The 23,042-nt window shown below is 39.4% G+C and overlaps 1 protein-coding gene across 2 annotated transcripts in view; it reads left to right on the top strand.

The window, feature by feature from the left end:
- The first annotated feature begins 3,037 nt into the window (after positions 1–3,037).
- The window catches only part of VAPA (VAMP associated protein A), a 42,854-nt gene continuing 22,849 nt past the window's right edge, over positions 3,038–23,042 (top strand). Inside the window, exons 1-2 of one of the 2 annotated variants that reach the window (XM_004059184.5) lie at positions 3,038–3,552; positions 21,026–21,178. In XM_004059184.5, coding sequence (XP_004059232.1) covers positions 3,474–3,552; positions 21,026–21,178 — 232 coding nt within the window. In that variant the 5' untranslated portion in view covers positions 3,038–3,473. The remainder of the gene's footprint in view (positions 3,553–21,025; positions 21,179–23,042) is intronic. The other variant, XM_004059186.5, reaches the window with a different exon arrangement.

Below are 23,042 nucleotides of genomic sequence, written 5' to 3'. Positions count from 1 at the left end.
AATGACATTTTAAATTGTTGCCTTGATCACTGTGGGTTGTCATTTTATTGCGGCTTTGGGAAGAGCAAAAATGCACAGAATAGAACATTGGGCAACGTCCCCTGCCCATAGCTGAGCTCTATTACTAAGATGAGACACTGTCATCTGTGTTTTCATTTCCACATTTAACAACAAAAGCGGCACTTGCCAACTGTCATGAAGTTGTTCTGAGTAGAGTGTGATGATGTTTGTAAAGTTTGTAGTGCTGGAAGAAAAGTACTAATAAATACCAAAGCACAAACCACTTAAATAGTGCACAATTTGATGTGAAGTAGATGATTCAAAATGACTCAGTGATTATTAATCTAATGCTCTAAAATACGAATAGGGGATTAATCCCAAGATGTTTCACATATTCTTAGAATATCAGAATTTTAAATTCTTATATGTTTTAAGACTATACCTACATGATTTTTGAAGCAATATTGAGAAGCGAAAAAACAGTTGATTCCAACGACAGATGACTCAAATGGGCAGAGATTTCTTAATAATATAGACTGGGAAACTAGAATACATCCAATTCAGGCTTCCCATGAAATCTATAGTGAATGGGCGATCATTCATCCTCCCATAGGGGAGTTACTGGGAATTTCCTCCGCATGCTATTCTGCTAGTTGACTATTTGCACATGGGGGCTTCCCAAATGGTTTCCGGTAAGAGAAGTGTCCTTCCCGCTATGGAGGGACTGGATCAGCCTAGGCTAGCTGGCTCATGGAAGAGAGTTCTTAGGCCGGCAAAAAACTGGAGTTTGTGAGGGCCTTTAAGGTTGTCAATTCACAACTAAACCTATGTGGGACACTATCCTTTGGACTGATTGTCACTTTTAGCTTTTTTTTTTCTTAAACAAAAACAAAAACAACTTGAACCCCTATTTTAATAAACAATTTTTTTTGTATTCTACCTTAATGATAATTGACATTTCAAAATAAATTTTGTGAATAGGAAGAAATCACAGTAAAGGTAAATTTAGAATATGCTTCAAACTACTTAAGCACTCTATCCTCCTGCATCCGGAGTTGATTCCTTCCAGTGGGTTCCTGGTCTTGCTGACTTCAAAAATGAAGCCCCGGACCTTCACAGTGAATGTTACAGCTCTTAAAGATGGCACAAACCCGGGCCAGGCGTGGTGGCTCATGCCTGTAATCCCAACACTTTGGGAGGCCAAGGTGGGTGGATCACTAGGTCAGGCCTGTAATCCCAGCACTTTGGGAGGCCAAGGCGGGTGAATCATGAGGTCAGGAGGTCGAGACCATCCTAGTTAACACGGTGAAACCCCACCTCTACTAAAAATATAAAAAAATTAGCTGGGCGTGGTGACAGGCGCCTGTAGTCCCAGCTACTCAGGTGGCTGAGGCAGGAGAATGGCGTGAACCCGGGAGGCGGAGCTTGCAGTGAGCTGAGATCACGCCACTGCACTCTAGCCTGGGGGACAGAGCGAGACGCCCTCTCAAAAAAAAAAAAAAGAAAGAAAGAAATGATGGCACAAACCCAAAGACTGAGCAGCAGCAAGATTTATTGTGAAGAGCAAAAGAACAAAGCTTCCACAATGTGGAAAAGGACCCAAGCAGGCTGCCCCTGCAGGCTGGGGTGGCCAGTTTTTATTGGCTTATTTGTCCCTGCCCATGCCCTGCTGATTGGTCCATTTTACAGAGTGCTGATTGGTCCATTTTACAAACCTCTAGCTACCTACAGAGCGCTGATAGGTGCGTTTTTACAGAGCACTGATTGGTGCATTTTACAAAACTCTATCTAGCTACAGAGTGCTGATTGGTGCATTTTACAATCCTCTTGTAAGAAAAGTTCTCCAAGTCCCCACCCAACCCAGAAATCCAGCTGGCTTCACCTCTCACTCCCAGGAATTTCAGGGCTGAAAACACATTCCTCCTGGGTGGCACAATCTTCTGTGAATGCCAGGCTAGCAATTCCAGCAGGCTGTTCCTGGATGGACTCTAATACCTGGATCGCACATGAAAACTTGGACTTGGTGCCTACTTCTAGACCGCTGTTTCATCTCGTTTATTTTCTAGACAAGCTGTGCTGCTCCATGGCAGTAGCATCAATATGTCTTTTGTTTTGTGGCGCTACCTAGGGATTTAAATTCAAACCCTATCACAAAATACAATAAAGGTTTATTTACAGCACATTGGTTTCATTTGACGTTCCTGTACCAGACTACCCTGGCAATCGGCTAAAGTTTTGTCAGCAAGTTTGCTGCTGGGATTTTTCTTATTTGGTTCAGTTTACTACAGCCTACCGTAAGTGATGCAGACGGAGTTAGTTTCTAATATGTGAACGTGAGAGCTGTTTTGGTTTGGGTCCATCATTAAAACTGAAGAAGATTATTTGGGTTCGATGGTGTAGATTTTTGACTTTTATTTCTAGTTTCTGTGTGCTTTGTCATATTTCCCCTTGCTTCCTAGACGAGGTGTGTTTCCTTATCTGATTTTGCATCACTGGAGAGAACTCAGGAAGCAGGAGAGGCTGAATTGGATACCACAGGGAATGCAGCCCTGCCAACAGAGGATTGGATAGAATTAGAGCAAACGGACACATCCCCCCTCGCCTGGTTCTCCACAGGGCAGATTTTATTAATATATTTCTAACATTGGGGCCTCGTTTCAGTCTTCAAGTTTTTTCTTTTTCAGCGCAAACTAGACGCGCTCTGAGAGCCAAAATTAGCGTCCGCGAACCCCACCCCATTCGCCTCCAACAGACCTAACTCTCCTTTCCACCCACAAACAGCCGTTACTACAGTTCCCAGCAAGCACCGCGCAGGGCCGCAAAGGGCCAGGCCCTCGGCGAAGGCCCCGCCCCGCAGGGGGCATGCCGGGAGTTGTAGTGAGTGGGCGCTGCCCTACTACTACTTGTCCCTTCCACTGGGCATTCCCACTTGGAAGAGTGTGATGCGCTGCCAGAGCAGTTTCTCTAGTTCCGTACTCGGAGCTCAAGGTGACAGAGGACTGCGCCTCCAGCCCTGCGCTGCGCATCGCGTCGGTCCCGCGGACCTTTGCCCCGCCTCCTTCCACACCCGTTCCCTTGACAGCTGGGCTGCGCTCCGGGCCGCGGCAAGCCGCGAGCGCGCAGGCGCAGCAGCCCCGCGCCGCGCTAGGCAGGCCTGGAGGGCGGGACAGGCGCTAGGAGCTCCCGGCCGGGGGCGCGCACGTAGGCACGCAGACGCCGTCACGTGGGTCGCCGAGGATCGCAGTGCGCGTGGCCGTGGCGGCTGGTGTGGGGTTGAGTCAGTTGTGGGACCCGGAGCTGCTGACCCAGCGGGTGGCCCACCGGACCGGTGACACAGCGGCAGGCGTTAGGGCTCGGGAGCCGCGAGCCTGGCCTCGTCCTAGAGCTCGGCCGAGCCGTCGCCGACGTCGTCCCCCGCCCCCAGTCAGCAAACCGCCGCCGCGGGCGCGCCCCCGCTCTGCGCTGTCTCTCCGATGGCGTCCGCCTCAGGGGCCATGGCGAAGCACGAGCAGATCCTGGTCCTCGATCCGCCCACAGACCTCAAATTCAAAGGTAGGCAGAACGGGGACACCCCCAGGTGGGGTGGGGCGCGCGGACGGCTGGCTGGCGGCGGGGGCGCGGAGGGCACGTCGGCGGCCTTGGCCCCAGGGAGCGTCCCCTCCCCCACGCTCCGGCGCCTTCCCTTTCCCGGCCGCTTCCTTGCCGCCACCTCGGCCGGCCGGCCTGCCCCTTGCTCCGGCCCGCTTCATCCCCTCCCGCCCGCCCGCGCTGCGGTGCGCGCGCCGGCCGGGGCGAGGCGGAGGGGAGCCGGGCCCTGGCGCCGCCGCCGCCATCTTGCGGTCCCGCGGGGGCGCCTCCTGGGCGTCCGGTCCCGCCCGCGCCGCGGTCCGCCTGGGCCCGCGTCCTTGGCCCCAGAGGCCGACGGCGTGCTTCGGCGGGGCGTGGGCGGCTGGGCACCCGAGGGCGTGCGCTCTGGGCTGCGGCGGGGAGTGGGCTCTGGAGGTGGCGCAAGCTGCGTCTGTCGCCCGCTCCCGGCTGTCAGCGGCGCGGGGAGGCTAGGGCGCGGCGCGGGACCCCTTGGGAGTGAGAGCCGCCCCCCCGGCCCCTGCCCCGGCCTGGGGAGAGCTCGGTGCAGCCGGCCCTCGGGTTCCGCGGAGGGCGTCGCTTGTCACCTTTCCGCCAGGTTTAGAACTCGGCCGTCAGGTGTAGGACGCGCCGGGGAGGTGGAGAGTCCTTGGAGGTGCCTGGCGAGGGCTGCCCGGTGCTGTTGGCACGGACCCAGGTGCGTGCGGGCAGGAGCGATGCGTCAGCCGCAAACGGAGAGTTGTAGGTTCATAGTAGCGGGGCTTCCTGCCTTCTACGACATTTCAGTGTGCCACCCGCGTGCTTTTATTTAGCCCTTTAGTTGAGCTCCTCTGCTGAGAAACCTTCAGTGCGTGTGCCTTTTTTGCTTTTACGTTTGCGGTTTCCGACAGATCCTGAGAAGGCTGGTAAGGTGTCACCCAGCTCTGGAACTTTGTAGGTTTTTGTAGTACTGCCGGTGATAAGTTTTTAGTTTGACTTGGTGATCCTGGAAGAATCCCAGGGGCTTTTGGTCCGTTTCCTTGTCAATATGTAGTGTACTTTAGGAAAGAGAGTTAAAATGTACAGATTTTTATTTTTTTCTTTGTTCTTAAGGAATACTGAAAGAGTGTGAACATCTAATAGAAAGTAGGTTCCTTCCTATCTTTAGTTAAGTGTAAAGTGAGTCCCGTTTTGGAAGTCAATGTCTTGTATTTCAGTTGTTGAATGAGAACAATTTTTGTGAGGTGTATAGCAATTCTAGTGCTAAAAGAAAAAATTAAATCTTTTATTGTTGTGTAAGGCTGAGTCCAAGAGAAAACCAACTACATTGTTTTCCATAGGAAAAACTTCAGTTTTAGGAATTTAAAATATATTCTGGAATTATGAGATTAATATTGCATAACTACATTGCAAGCTTTCTAGTGCGTTTACAAATTTCTTTGAATAGAAGTGTAAGTGAGCTACTTGTTGGGTAAGGATTTGGTTTTAAGGTGCAGTGAATGTATTTTATTGCAAGTTTATGTAAGTTGTGTGATTTTTGCGTAGTTGTAGCTGGGGGAAAACCTTTGAGGAATTATGAAAAGTCCTGACTCAGCCATTGTCTTGAGATAATTTAATGTAAATCTGTATGATGTGTTTTTTTTAATATTTCGTTTTTATCTTTTGATCGGCTGTGTTTACAGTGAACATTTCCTCTACTGGATAACTATGTGTAAATTGCCATTAGGGATTTATAAGCCTTTACAGCCAGTTTTAGACCAGGAAATGTCCACAGAGTTTGAAGTTTTCTCCTTAAGTTGTTATGTTGCTGTAGTAAGGGAGTAATGATAGTGGAGAAGCAGGTTTAAAAAACAAGCAAAAGCCCTACACAGTGACTTACTCATGTATTTCGTTTTTTGGGGGTATTGGAGAATTACAGCTATGATTATAAAACTCATTGTTTTTGTGTTGCCAGTAAAAATAAGACTAGCCAGGGAAGCAGAAAAGGTGTGTAGATGGTATAACGGAGACACAACCGTGTCTGAGGAAAGAAGCCCTTTCTCTATGTGCACCATCCCTCCCTTAGGAAGCATTTAAGGAAAAGGCTTGTTTTTCATTTCAGGGGAGGTTTAGGCCAAGAGAGTGGTTGAGTAAACACACTGCTGTGAGAGAATGCCTGGTACTTAAATGCCCAATAGTTTGTTGTGTGTTTCAGTTTAAAGATGGAGATAATGGGGAGGATTGGGAGGTGACATTTGGTGTTTGATTCCTTAATATTATCGTTTTAGTCAAAGGTAAATTGTTGGCTTTGATGGAAACCTTTGTGTATTTAAATGCACAGTTCAACATTGAGGAGATTCATTTAGAATGTACAGTCTACTTGGGCTTAGTTTATGATAGAAAAAAATCATTTAACTGACTTACCCTAAGTCATTCAAAACTTTCTAAGTGAAGGACTTTTAAAAGACAGTTTTGCAGAATTCTTTGTCATCTTCTAGTAGGTTTATTTTAGTTACTTTGATTCTGAGTTTGAGATGGTTTCTCCAGGAGTGACTCAGGTAATCATTCTGAGATTGGATGGTTTTTCTTTTATACACCTAACAAGCATCTTGAAGATGAATTAACAGTATGTTGCACAATTTTGCAAAAGCGGATACCAACCATTTCAGTACATTTTTCTATATACCTCAGTATTTAAAAAAAAGTTTGTTTTATACAATCGTTAACATATAAAAGTGCATTTATGATGTAATGAATTCTGAAGTAGATCACTTGTGTTAGTAAAGAAAAAGAAGTAGACACTGCTTTACTTCAAATTCTGTTTAAACCTTGGAAGTAATTTTACCTAGATTTCAGATTTGAAACTTGGTATTTTATGTGAAAGATTTTTTGTCTTTAAAATTTTTTACATGATAAAATTACGTTTATAATGTATTACACATTTTATTTTTCTACCTATTAGCAGTTTTTTAAATTTTTTTTATTTTTTGAGACGGAGTCTTGCTCTGTTGCAGTGGCTCGATCTCGGCTCATTGCAGTCTCTGCCTCCCGGGTTCAAGCAATTCTCCTGCCTCAGTCTCCAGAGTAGCTGGAACTACAGGCATGCACTACCATGCCCAGCTAATTTTGAATTTTTTGTAGAGACGGGGTTTTGCCAGGCTGGCCTCGAACTTCTGACCTCAGGTGATCCACCTGCCTTGGCCTCCCAAAGTGCTGGGATTACAGGCGTGAGCCACACTGCACCTGACCCCTATTAGCAGTTTTGTAGAAAAGTTTGAAGAAGAAAGTTTAGAAAATGCTAAAATAAATTTCAAATATATTCTTCTTAATGATCAGAGAGAGACGAAAATAAACCAAAATCCTTATGTTGTGAGTGGCCCATAACAATAAATCAACAAAGAAAATTAAGCTCTCTGAGGGATCGAGGGACGTGTGGTGTCAACATCAGCTAGTGCATCTTTGCATAGAAGCAGCACGGGAGTGGGGGGTGGAATTAGAGAATACTCCTCTGGATGGATATTTAGCACATTTTTAGGTGTTTCCAGTCGGCTCTTCATGTTTCCCAGTGGCTATACAAAACGCCTGGGGCTCTAAAGACATGAATGTAATCTTTAATCATATTACGCCATTCCTCAGTTTTTAGGTAACTCTCAGTTGCTCACAGAATAAAAGTCAGATTGTTTTTTTTCAGTAAGACATACGATCTCTTCCATGATGTGCCTTCCTCTTGTAACACCTGTTAGTCTGTACACATCCATAGTTTCTTCCCTGAGAAAGAAAAACCCTGCTCATACCCAAGGTTCTTTGTTCCTCTGTTTTTGCTGGCTAAGGTAAAATTCCTTATGACTCAGACCATGTTCCATGAGATGTTTTCCCGCTGGTTTTCAATCACTGGCTGCATTGTTTTAACATATAAATACACCAGAGTCTTTCATTTTAAAAACAAATAAGCAGTCATGTACTTCTTTGACCATAACTCTTTCTAGTATGTGTCTCTCCCTGTCCTTCATTTCCTTTGCATTCAGACTTTTTGGAAAAATAGTCCATATTCACTGTTTTTCCAGTTACTCACCTTTTATTCTCTCCTTTGTCCACGGTACTTTTATCCTCTCACTACTTATTGCTAACTTAATCATTTCCAGTTTTTATCTTTCTTGACCTCCCCCTGGCTCTTAACATTACCGACAGTTTCTCTAAAAAAAACCCCTCAGTTCTTCTGGCTTCTATAACACCATTGTCTTCTAATTTTCTCATTTGCTCCATTTATTGTCTTATTTGTGGCATTTTTCTCAAATGCTCATGTTTCTGAGATTCTGATTGGGTTTCATTTATCTCACTCTGTGAACTTTTCTTTGTTCATTTCATTGTTTTGAGGTTTTCTCTTTATCTTCCTTTCTCTCTGCAGGTATTGCTACACCCACAAGTCTGTTTTAATTCACATTTTACCGTCAGTCAAGAGCACATACTCAAACAACTTATTCACTATTTAGATTTGAATATTGCACAGATATTCTAAACTCAAAATATCTCAAATTTTTTACTACCCATGACTACTCTTCTTCCCATATTTTTTATTTTTATTTTTGAGATGGGGTCTTGCTCAGTTGCTCAACGTGGAGTGCAGTGGCATGCACGTTCTTGGCTCACTGCAGCCGTGACCTCCTGGGCTCAAGTGATCCTCCTGAATAGCTAGGACTATAGGTGCATGCTACCATGCCCAGCTAATTTTTTACGTACATATGGGGGTGTCGCCGTGTTGCCCAGGCTGATCTCGAACTCCTGACCTTGCGTGATCCTCCTGCCTTGGCCTCCTAAAGTGCTGGGATTACAGGCCTGAGCCATTGCACTTGGCTTTATTTTTATTTTTTAGTGGCATCATGATTACTCACACCAGAAACAATATGCATATCTAATAATTAAAGTCTGTGTTTCTATTTTTGACATAATCCCTTTGTCCACTTCAATGTGTTTCTACTTCCAAATTCATTTATTTTTAAAATTCATTCTATTATGGATCTAATTTGATTAGATTTGAGTATCTGCTACATGTCAGGTATGATGAATAAATAATGGAACTACAGTTGTGAGTGAAACACAAGCCATGTTTTCATGGGGCAGTTCTAACAAGAGGGATAGATACTAATAAAATAATCAGAAGAATAAAGTGTACCCCTGAAGAGCTATATCGTGCTACGAGAATGTAAAATAAGGGTCTTCGATCAGGCTGTCACAGTTGAACTAAGATTCCAGCAATGAGTAAAAGTTATCCTGGTGAAGAAGAAAGGAAAATGCATGTTCAAATATCCGGTAGCAGGAGGTACTGTGAAACATTTACCATACTGAAAGAGGTCGGTGTGGCAGTGGTGAAAATAGCCAACATGAATGTAGTGCTGGTTTAGTAGGTCAAGTTAGGAGTTTTGTTTTTATCCTGAGCCACTAGGGTTTTTAAGTGAGGGGAGGAGCAGTAAAGATGGAGGGAATCGAATAACATCACATTTGCATTAAAAAATAATTCTGGTAGCAATGTAAAATTATACTAGAGGGGAGAAAGAGATGAATTAGGCAGCTGCAGCAGTACTGGCAAGTGGTGACCCCTTGGACTGAGGTCATGGTATTGGAGGTGATGAAAAGTTAGGTTAAATCAGTGAGACTTGGTGGTCTCTGTGTGCACTGAGAGAAAAGGGTATGAATGTCTGAGATTTCTGCTTATATAACTGGGGAAATGGTGGTGCTGTTTGTTTAAGAAACGGTGGATGTCTGGATGAGGACGAAATGCATCTTATTTGGGGGTGTGTGAGAGAGGTGTAGGAGGAGGACGTATGGTAGATATGTTTAGGTCTTTCAGGATATTAACAAGAAGGTGGATTTGGTTAGATGGGTGTGTTACTTAAGGAAAGGTCTGGGCTTTGGATAATTTCCTTACTTCAGGTCCTTTTATAATTACTAGTCAGCAGACATCTCCTTTTCTTTTCTTTCTTTCTTTCATTTTTTTCTTGAGATGGAGTCTCGCTTTGTCACCCATGGTGGTGTGCAGTGGCGCTATCTCGGCTCACTGCAACCTCTGCTTCCCGAGTTCAAGCGATGCTCCTGCCTCACCCTCCCAAGTAGCTGGGATTACAGGCGTGCACCACCATGCCTGGCTAATTTTTGTATTTTTAGTAGAGACGGGGTTTTGCCCTGTGGGCCAGGCTGGTCTCCCTGACCTCAAGTGATCCACCTGCGTCTGCCTCCCAAAGTGTTGGGATGACAGGCATGAGCCTCCTTTATTGTCAGCTCTTTACCCTGTCCTCCACACTGCTGCTAGAACTACGCTTTGGAAAAAGGAGGCTGTTACTGTTAGTCCCTTGGTTGAAGAACTCTAAATGTTTTCCTATTATGTACAAAAAGGAGGCTGTTACTGTTAGTCCCTTGGTTGAAGAACTCTAAATGTTTTCCTATTATGTACTTGAAAAATCCAAAATCCACTGCCTAACTCTCCAGCCTCAGTGTCTATTGTTTTTCTTCTGTCCATAACTTTGGCTATATGAAACCATTTTCCCAAACACTCCAGGCCACTGCAATGCTTTGCGCAGGCTCTGCTCAGAATGTTGTCCTCCCTCACGTCTGTCAGGCAGCCTCTTATTTCAAAAATCACTTCCTCTTGAGAAGTCGTTGATACTCTACCAGTCCAAGTTGGTCAGAGCCTTCATGCCACTGTTGAAGCTTGTGCTTACCTGTAATAACAGTACTTTCACATTAGATAGTAGTTAGGCTTACGTATTCTCCCCTCCCAAACTATACTATGAACTCTGAGTATATACCTGTTAATGTTTGTAGTAACAAGTTCTGGCATCATAAAATGATTGCCCAGTAAGTGTTGATTGAATTAATAAGACTCAGATGATTTCTCCAGTAATTTTTATTTTTTAGTCTTGGATCTTGACTCAGTTGGAGTTTTCACCTGCTTTTGCAGGTAATAGTGCTTTCAAAATTTTGTACTTCCAGAAAAGGGGTGGTAGGGTATTTTGTAAAGAGCTGACTAACCCTAAAGGTAGGTTGTTTGATGTTTGTGTTTTTTTCATTTGTGAAGTGAGAGGTAGGACTAGGTGATTTCTTGGGTGTTCTGTCTTTAAAAGTTTGTGTGAATATATGACAATTGAGTACAAAAAGAAAATGCTATTTTTCTGTGAAGCAGAAAAATGCATATAAAGAATAGGGAAAACTATACTTTTAATCCTTTAAAAAGATTTTATTGTATATATTTGAGGTATACATATAACATGATGTTATGGGATACATATAGATAGTAAAATGGTTACGATAGTGAAGCAAATTGACATATCCATCATCTCAAATAGTTTGTTTTTATCCTACCTTTACTGACCATTTAGTGAAATCTTATTTGCCTTTCAGAGGTGGAAGTTGATACAGGATGGATCTTGCTCTCTTTTGATCATAAAGTTAGTTTTGGAAAAAAATTAAATGTGCGAGAGGACTGTTAACTTGCAAATGCTTGTTTACTGGTTTAATTTGTTTTATAACTGAAATGTGACCAAATTAGTTTTAAATTAGTAAGTTTTAAACGTTTGAAAACTTTCAAACATGAGCACCTTATAATATGAACCTCAGTATGCGTTAATTTAGTAAATTAAATTTAAATATAAATTTAATAATTGACATTTTAGTATAATCATACTTGTTTATTTATATATTTTTGTTTGCCTCCATGTTTGTATTTTTTTGCAGTGGTCTCACTCTGACACCAGACTGAAGTGCAGTGGTGCTATCATAGCTCACTGCAGCCTTGAACTCCAGGGCCCAAGCGATCCTTCCGAGTAACTAGGACTACAGGTGCATGCCACTGTGCCCAGCTAATTATTATATGTTTTATTTTTTGTAGAGACAGTCTTGCTATTTTGCCCAGGCAGATCTTGAACTCCTGGCCTCAAGCGATCCTCCTGCCTCAGCCTCCCAGAGTGCTGGAATTACAGGCATGAGCCACCATACCTGGCCTGCCTCAGTATTTTTAAAACAAATCCTGGATGATAGCATAACATTTCATCCCTAGATACTTGAGTTTGCATTTCTAACCAAAAAAGGACATTTTCTTTGCATAATCATGATACTGTTAACACGTAATAACATTAACAGTAATTCTTTGATATCCTCTAATATTTAGTCTATTACAAAGAACAAAATCACACTTAAGAGTTTATTAATGAGCAATCTCAATGGCATAGGAAATCAGGTATACCTGGCCTCACAGGAAGAGGCTGTTTATAATCTAGATTCAAGGCCAGCCAATATATATGCTGGTGACTGACCAGTCGAAATTTTGATGCCTCACCTTGAAACACAGCTATAAATAGATGGTTATAGGTTTTAGACCTTCAAGGTCATATGGACTGGGAGACAAAACAGTGGCTAATTTGGACCAGCGGCAAGCAGAAGCAACTAATTGAGAGAAAAAAGGCAGAGAAACGTAGGCAGAGAGGTCTTTTGATCCCAGGAATTAGTTTCTCTTGAATACAGCCTCTTCCTGTGATGCCAGTTATACTTCATTTCCTGTGCCATTGAATTGCTTACATCTTTATGATGAACTCTTCAGTATGGGTTTTTTTTAATAATAAAATATTCTTTGCTTAAATGAGATTGAATTTGATATTTTCTGAAGACATATTTGTAACACATTCTTTAACATTTCACTTTATAAAAAATAAATTCTGTAATCAGTTATACATATTTCAGTTTGTAATTGTTATTCTGTAACACATATTTCACTTTATAAAAAGTCTAAACTGGTGTCTTCAATGCTTATAAAAGAAACCTCCACATCATTTTTGCTGTTTTATGCATCATTAATATACCATAGCATGCTTAGCTGCTTTTCTCTGGTGTTTGGATGTTCTTTATAACTAGTTATCACTAATGTTTGATACTGTTCTGAAAATTCAGATTTAAAGGAGTGAGAAGTTTAGTTATGTATCTTTTAGCTTTTTAAGGAAATGATTAGATTGAATTACCATTAAAAAGTAGGGATGTTAATTAAAAAAGAATTGTTGCTATGAGAGGACTTTTAAACGTATGTTTATAGTATAACTTGACAAATTTCTCATGGGCCTATGTTTTGACAGCTCTTTTGTTTTGTAGCTGTATGTTTCATGTATGTGTGTATATGTGTGAAGTGTATATGAATATGTATATAATTTTAATTCTTGAATAATATGACATGGAGTGACTGTCATACTTTAAAGACATAGGGTGCGTTTAAATCATACAGTGTGTTTCCTGTTTAGTTTTTCCTGTGAAAAAATTTTACTTTTTAAAGCCTGTAGGGCCAGAATCTCTTGGTCTTGTTTTCTGAGTACTGTTCCCACTGAGATAAACCTCACTAACAACAGATCCCCAAAAAATCTGTGGTTCTGAATTTTTTCAGTTTTTTCTTCCAGGATTTTACAAATAAGAGGGTTTATAAGCAATTTAAGCTACTATGGGTACATGTTTAAAAGTCCCTTGTTATATAAAATCAGTGCTAAATTAGAAAATGGAAAAAGTATAGATATTATAAAGCCGTCTATGGCCATACCACCCTGAACGCGCCCAATCTCGTCTGATCTCGGAAGCTAGCAGGGTCAGGCCTGGTTAATACTTGGATGGGAGATATTATAAAGCCAATAAAAATTACTCAATCTCACAGAATAACCTCTCTTAACATTTTGATAAACTTTTTATAACTATGCTGTGTATAATTATATATTTATATCTTGTATGTTTTTAGTTAAGATTATTGTGATCATTTTTTCATGTTATATTTTCCCCTAGCAAGAACTTTAGATCTAAATAATAAAAAAAAAGTTTGTTTCAGGTTCTCTGAAAATGTACCTTCTTTTCTATTTCTTTACATCCTACCTGTCTAGAATCCAAAAACTTAAACTTTAGATGTGGACCGCTCGTTTCTATTTTAATCAAGATGTTAAATTATTAGTAGCATGCACTAATTTCATGTTCATTCTTGAACACTAACATTGTTCTTTTACAAATAATTTATGTATGTGTACATCTTATTGTTCTTTGGAAGTTTAGAGTGGAGGGACATAAAATTGGTATGAAATGTTGCAAATCGAAGTGTTCCACTTCTGTGTTAAGACTGTTGTTTATTTTCTCTGCCTTGTTTTCAAGATTATGTCACCAGGATTGTTTAGGTCAGACTGAGCAGTGTATGCATCAGAATACCTTAAAAAGCACTCCTAAAACGTTTAAGGTAGTTTTTAAAAATGAAATGTCAGTAAAGCTTTGATGGGTTTAATATTGAATTATCTCCCATCTTTACCACAGGGTAGAAGACGTTCTTTAAGGTGGTAAGTAAAGTTAATCACAATGTCACATGACATGAGAGAAGCCTTAGAGATCATTTTGCCTACAAATTCTAAAATGAAGCAGGTTAGACTGAGATAGAGAGGGGAAGTGATTTACCCAAGGTCCATCACCTTGGTAATGGTTTTAGCTGTTAAGCCTCAGATTGAACATACTACATTATGCTTTTTTTTTTTTTTTAAGTCATAGTATAACATCAGTAACAGAAATGAGCATCTCCCTTCCCCCAGAAGGCTGCCAAAAGAATGGAAAGAAGTGTTTTCATGTTTTATTTAGGTACCTGTTTATGTAAAGGTGATGGATGAGTATTTATACGACCAGAACAGTACTACACTGTATGAAAATGGTGTAAAAGAAGTAAAAGACATGGTCCCTTCCGGTTGGTAACTTTTTCATACTGTAATTTTAGGCTCCCAGAGTGGGAATACTGGTTTATAAAAAATGATTACATGACTATATTAAGTGGATTTTGGAGAGTTTTCATGATACATTCTGAAACTGTTTGTTGATTGTATAATATGGATAAACTGATTGTATAATATGATTGTATAATATGTTTGTATAATTGTATAATATGATTGTATAATATGGACAGTGAGGCAATTTCAGTAATTAAAGCCCCTAGAGGCTTAAATAAAATAGTGCAGTCTTGCTTTTCCATTGATCTCAGGATCCATACTTTAATGATGTTAGTGAAATCTTATGAAGAGATATGTTTCAGTGCTTCAATGACTAAATTTTTAAAAATAGAACTAAGACTCATTTTTTTTCCCCAGAAAGTAGTACTCTATTTGTACAAAAATATTTCTTCAGTACCTACTACACCAGGCATTGTGTTAGTTGCTGGGGATACAGCAGCTAACGAAACAAAGGCCTATTCATGGAGCTTACATCAAGTCTGATATTTCAATGTGTTTGAAAAAAACATATAGTAAGGGTAAATTCAAGTGATATCATTTAAAAAATTTGTAATAAGAATGTTTTAGGGCTTTCTTAGATGTAAAATGTAAAATATTTTTTGAGTGCTTGATACTTATTTCAGGAAGTGTTCAGTGTTGACCTGTGTGACGAAGAGAAATAGAATATCCATTTAAAAATCTTTTCCATATATTGCTAATTTGACTGCACTTTCATGCTTTATTGTGGCAGAAGTCTACCTGGAATACTTATGAATTAGGAAATAAATACCGTTTGGTTATACGTACAAAATTTATGAGAGTTCAGGCCCTAGAGTCAGACCTGGTTTGACTTCCCACTTTCATTGCTTTGAGTTATATGACCTTGGACTACTGTTTACCTTCTAAGTTGAATCATTTGTAAACTTGGTATATTAAAATGTAATGAAAGTATCTACTTCATGGACTTGTGAGGGTTAAATAACATAGTTCATACAAAGTTATTGATACATGAGTGCCCAATAAACGCTAGCTGTTCCGTTAGTAGATATTCTGTGTACTATATAGTATTAATATATGTTTTGTATATATGATTACCTTAACATGATGCCACAGATACTCAGCAGCATAACCCTTGTGTAACTGGGAAACGGTTTAATCAGTGATACAACTTAATTAGCTAAAACCTGTTGGAAACATTGAAGGTAGTCATCACCTGTATTGCTGTGGCTACATTGTTTGTGTATTTGAGCAGAGCACCCAGCCTTCCTCATTAGTCTGCACTGCATAGCTAAGAATTTACAAAGACCTTGTTAAGAACTGTGAAGGGACTGAAAATTTAGCCTGCTGCAGTTTTGTAGATGTTGGTAGAAGACATGAGATTTCCTGAGTTAGACAGTGGACATCATTGTTCATGGCACTGCAAGTGGAATGGGCTTTATATTTGTGTTGTTTTCCTTGCCCTCCTCAAGTTCCATGGAGGTGACAGAGGTGTTCGGGTAGATGCTACTCACATAGTGAGTTTGCATCATAACTAGAAACCCTGAGCTTAGAGAACCGGAATCTTTCATAGTGGGCTGCACAGAAACCTATCTGACCTTTGTTCCAGTAGAAGACCTTATCTTGATTATATTGGTCAGTGAACAAACCTGCCCCTCTCCTCAGAAGGGAGGTGTTGTCTTCTAAGACAGTTCACTATTTAATACATCCTTGAAAAGACAGTCTGGGTAAAAACCCCCAGGACTTCTTGCAAGATGTGCAGAAATGCTAGAGGCCCATGGAGAATTGTCTCCTAAACACACCTCTGAGTAACTAGCCTAAATGGGGGTCACAGAGTTCATAAATTAATGTTCATGTGCATTGTCTGTTTATTCTTAAGTTACATTTTAGAAGTGTTTTCTGTTTTCTGAAATGCTCTGTGTGATATACTACTGCTTATCCCGTATTAAAATTTTATTCTCTTAACAGAAAACAAATACTAAAGTTGATATGCCTACTGAGATGTTCAGGAGTGACTATATTGATGTCTTTAGCTTAGTTTGATGTGCATCAAAAATTAAGTGGATGTCTGGACAGGGCAGATAGATATGCTGCAAAGTAAATACAGCAAAATGTTCATCGTAGAATGTGAGTGATGAGTGTATGAGTGTTTATATAATTATCTCAACTTCTGTGTCAAATTTTTCATAATAAAATGTTGGGGGAAAAGCTAGCTGTTCCCCTCCTCCACAATTGATTCTCTTTGCAGCTGAACTCAACTCAGCCTTTCAAGATAACTTTGTTATCAGTAGTTCACATCAAAATATGGATGAATGATAACAGTTTTTAAAAACTGTTACAGTGGTTCTTTTTTTTTTTTTTTTTTTTATAGCTCTTCTTAGCTTAGTGGGATTCCTTTTAAGACTGGGTGGTTTGGAGAATAAAGGTCCCGCTATTTAAAAGGAAGTCATTGTTCTGAATGGTTGAATTTTACATATATGGACTGACTAAAAAGGGTATTTCCTGCTGGAAAAATGTTTTTAGGCAAAGGAGGCAGGCCAGTCTCACTTGACTGACTTCTGGGTGAGCTGCCTTAAAATTTTCTAATATTTTGACATCTCAGGCTCTAAGTTTTTTTAAAACTTATGTTCAGACTCTTTTACTCAAAGGCCACATTTATGTATGTGTTACATTTCTGTTTGATTGTAAGAATTTGGGACTAGGAGTGGGATTTTGGCTTAATGGCAGTGACAGCTGTAGAGGAGTTGGGACAGAATACTTAGTGACAGGAAATGGTAGGGCTTCCAAAGAACAACAGCCACATAATTGAAAGGCAGAAGTATTTTAATTGTAGATTTTTTTCAATATAAGAGTGCAAATAAATGTAACTTGTATGCAGTTTTCTTTTTTCATATGGGATAGTTCATTATAAACAGTGACATATCTCTAACATAAGTTTCTATCAGTACTTTTGATTAAAATGGACTAGTTCAAAAATTGTTTCCTAAATGTTAAACAAAGCATTCATATTGGGCAAATGATAGGATTTCCCTGATTTATAGGGATTAAGTTTTAGAAATCCTCTAAACATATTTATTACATAAATTGCATCAGATGTTCACTTTGTCATCAAAACTGCTTTTCACTGTTTTTTCAATTTTTCAAGGTTATTTCAAGGATCAGTTTTTCTGAAAAAACACTTTTGTTTTTCGTAAATAAAAGATATATACAGTTCAAGGAATTATCAAAAGTTAAATGCTTATATAATCACCTCCAGGGTGAGAAATAGAACTTGGCTAGCATTTGGCAAAGTGCTCCTTTTACCCTCTCCCAGTTACTTCCACTGCAGGATTAACCATTATCCTGACTTTTATGGTGGCCACTTGTTTCTCTTGATGGTTTAATCACCTAAGCCTTACAAAGGATACATTTTCAATTAGTGAAGCAGGAGATTATTGGTTTAATTCAGGGGTTCTTAACTCTAACTTCATAACTCATTTTTATATTTTGTAATGCTATTGCTATCGTGAAATGAAATTCATATATAAAATGACCAACATATGTAATTAAAAATGTTAAAATATATTTGCCCTAGCTATAACATAAGGGAAAAAAAGGGAAGTAATTTTATAATGGAACGCTCATTTTAAGTGTAAATGTTTGGGCGTGACTACACTAGAAGACATAACGAAGTAGTCAGATACTTGTACACTACTTAAGTTTGTAGGTACAGTAGTCAGATGTTTATATCTACTTAAGGTGAGTAAGTTTGGATTTAAGAGAAATAAGACAAGAGTTATCCGAATAGTACTGACAGTTTTCTTAACATTGTTAAAAGGGCAAAATAAGAATATGCCGTTTTAGGGCATATAGGTAGATTCATGTGAATATAGGTAGATTCATGTGAATGTGTTACCTACAGATGCCTGCTGACTAATTCAGATGTGTTGTATTGGTGATTCAGGTATGATGAGTGGCATTGCTATTGTTAGAATAATCTTCTGTAATAGTGAACTCACCTTTTAAGATTTTGAAGAAAAGAGTACACATTTTTCCTGTTCACGTAATAGATGAATACTTGGAAAAGAGGTTTTTCACCAATATGAATTTCTGGAGGAGTATTTGAAAATTCAGTGCAATGGGAACATAGTACTTCATTGTGTGGGTCTGCATTGCAGAATGTCTACTGTCCTGTTTCCTGCCCCCACCCCCCCACCCCAGTAGTACCACCCAATCATAATGCCTAATGAAAGGAGCAGTTATCACCTAAAGGGTTATGTTTGTAGCACTTTCAGTAAGGTATATAACTTCTCTTTTTTGAAGATCTTAAGGTAGATTTCTTCATCAGGCCTTTTAATCAGCAGCTCCTGGCGGGGTGGGGGTACATGATACAATCCCTCCATCCCTGAACTCAGCTCTCCAACTCATTTTACCTTCCATAAAAGTCAATGTAAAATTTTTTTGAACATTTACCTATGTATGTTTTTATGAGGTGGGATATGGCTTTCATCAGGTTCTTAAAGGATTCTGTGACTCACAAAAGTGGACCAGATATTTCTTTCCATGACCTTTTTTAGCTATTAAATCTGGTTATTCCTTTGCTAATGGTCATCAGTACTTGATAATTTTCCATTTTAAACTAGGAAAGGGGCTCAAACTCTTAGCTATCTGCTGGGAGCAACCCTCATTGAGAGGCTAGAGGGATACAATGGAGCAGAAAATCTCAAATTCAGTAGTTAAGTGGGTTTATTATAGATAATTCTACGTTTTACTTGCAAGGTTAACATTTCCTGTTAAGAATTTTGTTTTGAATTGGTGAGGTGTATTTCTTTTGATATATTATCATCATCTTTAGATAATTTATATTTTTATGTCTAGAAGGCCCACAGTCTGTATTGACAATTTATAATCCCTGGTGGGCAGTATCGTGAATTGTAAATACTATTTCAGAATTCGTACAACTCTTGCAGAGTTTGTTGATGAAAACTGACCCATAGTCATTTTAAAAATCAGTTTAAAAAATTATTTTACCTTAGTTTGGATAATTGGTACTTTTTAAAATTGGGGAGAATTAAAATTAAATTAATAAAACATTTAATTCTAAAAACTTACATAATTATGTTATGAAAATACATAAATATGTAATTAAAATAATTAGGCATTCACATTATGGACTAGGATTGTTCAAAATTAAAATTTTGTGACATGTCTTTTTGTCATGTTACTAAGAAATTGGATCTTTATTTTAATCTGTGCTTGCTACTAATGTTAAAGTCCTAGTCAAAATAGTCCTATAACATTTTACATTTTTAAGCGTTTGTAGTAATTATGGGTTTGAGAATGTTAAGAAATGGAATTTGCCTTTAAGGCTTCTAGTTTTATCAGTTCAAAACGTATCTCCAGCCAGCCATTTTGTGGATTCATGTAGTGAAATGGACACACTGGAGTTTTCGTCTTTACTCTCATACTAGTTTTATGGTGGAGTTGTTAATTAGATACTTTTCAAAAAGATAATGCAAGCTCTTGGGGTTGAAGAAGCAGCAAGGGTTGTGTGTTGTAAATGGAATGATTAGTTTGACCATATAATGAAACAAGCAGTTCAGAAGATCATACTTTGTCATATGTATGCTTTTTTTTCTTGTAAAAAAATGCAGACCTGTTAGTTATATTAAAATGCTTTCTTTTCTATAACTGGTTCTCTGCCTTTCTATGCTTCTAATTTTCACTCATTTTTATCTCCTTCCTCTCATCCTAGTTTCAAATTTTTATTTATTAGAAAATATTTTACTACTAACAAACTTTAAGCATAGCATAAAATCATTTTGCTTCTTAGGGCTTGAAATAAGTGTCTTTTAATGACTTTGCCTTTGTAAAATTTTAAAAGACATGCTTATTCTTGTTTAAGATTGAAATAAAGAAAAGAGAGCCTTTATAATAGTTGTCTTTGATTCCAGCCTTCTAGCTTTTTTAAAAAATATATAACTTTAAATGAATTGTTTTTAGAACGATTTAAAATTACTTTTGGAATACTTAGAACTGTGGTTATTGTTCCCAACTGGAACATGTTTTTATCTTCTTCCTCCAAATTAACAGGTATTTATTTTGTTGTCTGAATTAATCTGCGTAATTTTTCTTCAGGCTTTTCTTCAGCAAAATGGATCAGCCTTTTGGGTTCTTTGTTTTGTAATTTTATGTTGTTTGGGTGCAGAACCAAAGCTTAAAAACTTTGTATCTAGAGCATATGGCATAATAAACACTTAACAAATATGTGAATGAATGAATGGATTGAATGAATGAACAAACAAAATTGAGGTGAAGCAAAAGCACTGATGTCATAGGGTGTAGGGTCTTCAGATGTAGAGATTTTTGCAGTTGGCCTAGTAAAATGAACTTGAAGGTTGGCACTGGTTTGCAGACAGCTGGGAAATTCTGTTATTTTCAGCAACGTATTAACAACATACTGTAAAAATACAGTTGTAAAGTTCATAGATCCAAAGTTTCATAGTACCTTTTTGATAGAAATCATACATGTTTATGGTAGAAATTTTGTGAAATACAGGGAATGAAGAAGAAAATACGACTTGTTTTTAAGTCTGCCACCTGGAGAAAGGCAGTGTTAGTAGCCATTTGGGATATTTATGCCTACAAATGTCAGCACTTAATTAAAATTGAGGTTATATACTTTCAGTTTTGAATCCTTCGTTGTTGAGAATCCAATTAAATTTTGTTTTCTCTTTAATTTTTAAACTTTACAGGCCCCTTCACAGATGTAGTCACTACAAATCTTAAATTGCGAAATCCATCGGATAGAAAAGTGTGTTTCAAAGTGAAGACTACAGCACCTCGCCGGTACTGTGTGAGGCCCAACAGTGGAATTATTGACCCAGGGTCAACTGTGACTGTTTCAGGTAGCAAATCATGTTCTGAATTTATGTACATTTGAATTTTGACGTTTTATGATTATGTTTTTGTTTAATAAGGTTTCATCTGGAGGGAGGGAAATAATTCTTATATTATTCTGGTTTTGCCTTTAAAGATGTCTTGTTATAGTACTATGCAAGCTGTTTCAGAAAATTTCTCACTCATCTTCTGTGTAGGGAGTGTGGTCAGTTTATAAGAAATTATTGTCAATTACAAACTTTATATCTAGTCTTTATTTCTACAGCTAACCACTACCTTCTCTGCCTTTGTTATTTTATCTTTGAAAAATTATATCATTTTTCTGATGGGTCATTCTCCTTCAGATCATGATCATATTACACATTGCATGCAGCTATGGAAGTGTCATAATTCTTTTGCTTAAAAAGGTGCAATGCCACTTTTTTGCCTACTGTGTCAAATCAGATGAGTCTTTATGCCTTTCATTGTAAATGTCAACAGTGTCCTGTGTGTGAAAACTTTATTTTTATTTTACTACTCTCTTATGTGTTTACTTGTCAAAGAAGTGTGCTTGCCATATATGGATTACTTACTCCTGCTATGGAGTCGACACTGGTACCATATCTAATGCCCCCTATAAACTGTTTCTTTCTTTCGCAGTCCCTCTGACTTCACTAATATAGCTGAGAAATAGGAAATAGGAAGTAAATATGAGAACTCTTATGGTTCCATGTATTTTACTTAGGGGAGAACCTCTCAGGCCGCATTTACTCTTTCTTTACAGCAGTACTTCTCAACTCCCACTATATGCTGTAATAACACAGGGAGCAGGAACACACATGGATTCATCTCTCCCAGATTGGAATCTCTAGGAGCATGGCTTAGAAATGTGTATATTTAGGCTGGGCGTGGTAGATTATGCCTGTAATCCCAGCACTTTGGAAGGCCGAGGCGGGTGGATCACGAGGTCAGGAGTTCAAGACTAGCCTGGCCAAGATGGTGAAACCCCATCTCTACTAAAAATACAAAAAATTAGTCGGGTGTGGTGGTGGGCGCCTGTAGTCCCAGCTACTTGGGAGGCTGAGGCAGAGAATTACTTAAAACCAGGAAGCGGAGGTTGCAGTGAGCCGAGACTGCACGAGTAAGACTCCGTCTCAAAACAAACAAACAAAAAAAGTGTACCTTAAAAAAAAAAAAAAAGCCTGGGTGATTTTGATAAGTAATCCTAATATATTATAATAATTCTGTATCAGTTTTCAAGTCCACAGCAGAATTGGGTACAGAGACAGAGAACCCAGGGTAGGCTCATTGAGAGAGTATTTAGAGGTGGAGCCTGACTACAAAGGCCATGAAGGACAGACCGTAGAGTTCTTGGTGACACTAAATCTTCCCTCAGCAGGTATAGCCAAAAACCTCAAGAGCTAGGAAAAAGATGTTTTAGTGAGTCTTGCGGTAAGGAGGCCTGGGAGGAGTGCTTTTCATGTTTCTTTGCTAAGTCTAATTCATCAGTTCCTGGGAAAGAGAGATGGGAAATAAAGATGAAGGAATGCATGCACTCTGCATGTTGCTGCTTTCTACTACATCTTTAAGCCTTTAGCACAATTGGAAGAAGAGAGAATTCTTTCTTTTTTGAGACAGTGTCTTGCTCTGTTGCCGAGGTAGGAGAGCAGTGGTGTGATCTCAGGTCACTGCAACTTTTGCCTCCTGGGTTCAAGTGATTTTCCTGCCTCAGCCACTCGAGTAGCTAGGATTACGGGCGTGCGCCAACATGCCTGGCTCATTTTTGTATTTTTAGTAGAGGCAGGGTTTCACCATGTTGGCCAGGCTGGTCTCGAACTCCTGACCTCAAGTGATCCGTCTACCTTAGCCTCCCCAAATGCTGGGATTACAGGC

This window comes from Gorilla gorilla, chromosome 17 (assembly GCF_029281585.2).
Source record: "Gorilla gorilla gorilla isolate KB3781 chromosome 17, NHGRI_mGorGor1-v2.1_pri, whole genome shotgun sequence".
Taxonomy (NCBI): domain Eukaryota; kingdom Metazoa; phylum Chordata; class Mammalia; order Primates; family Hominidae; genus Gorilla; species Gorilla gorilla.
This window is presented reverse-complemented; position numbering and strand designations above follow the sequence as displayed.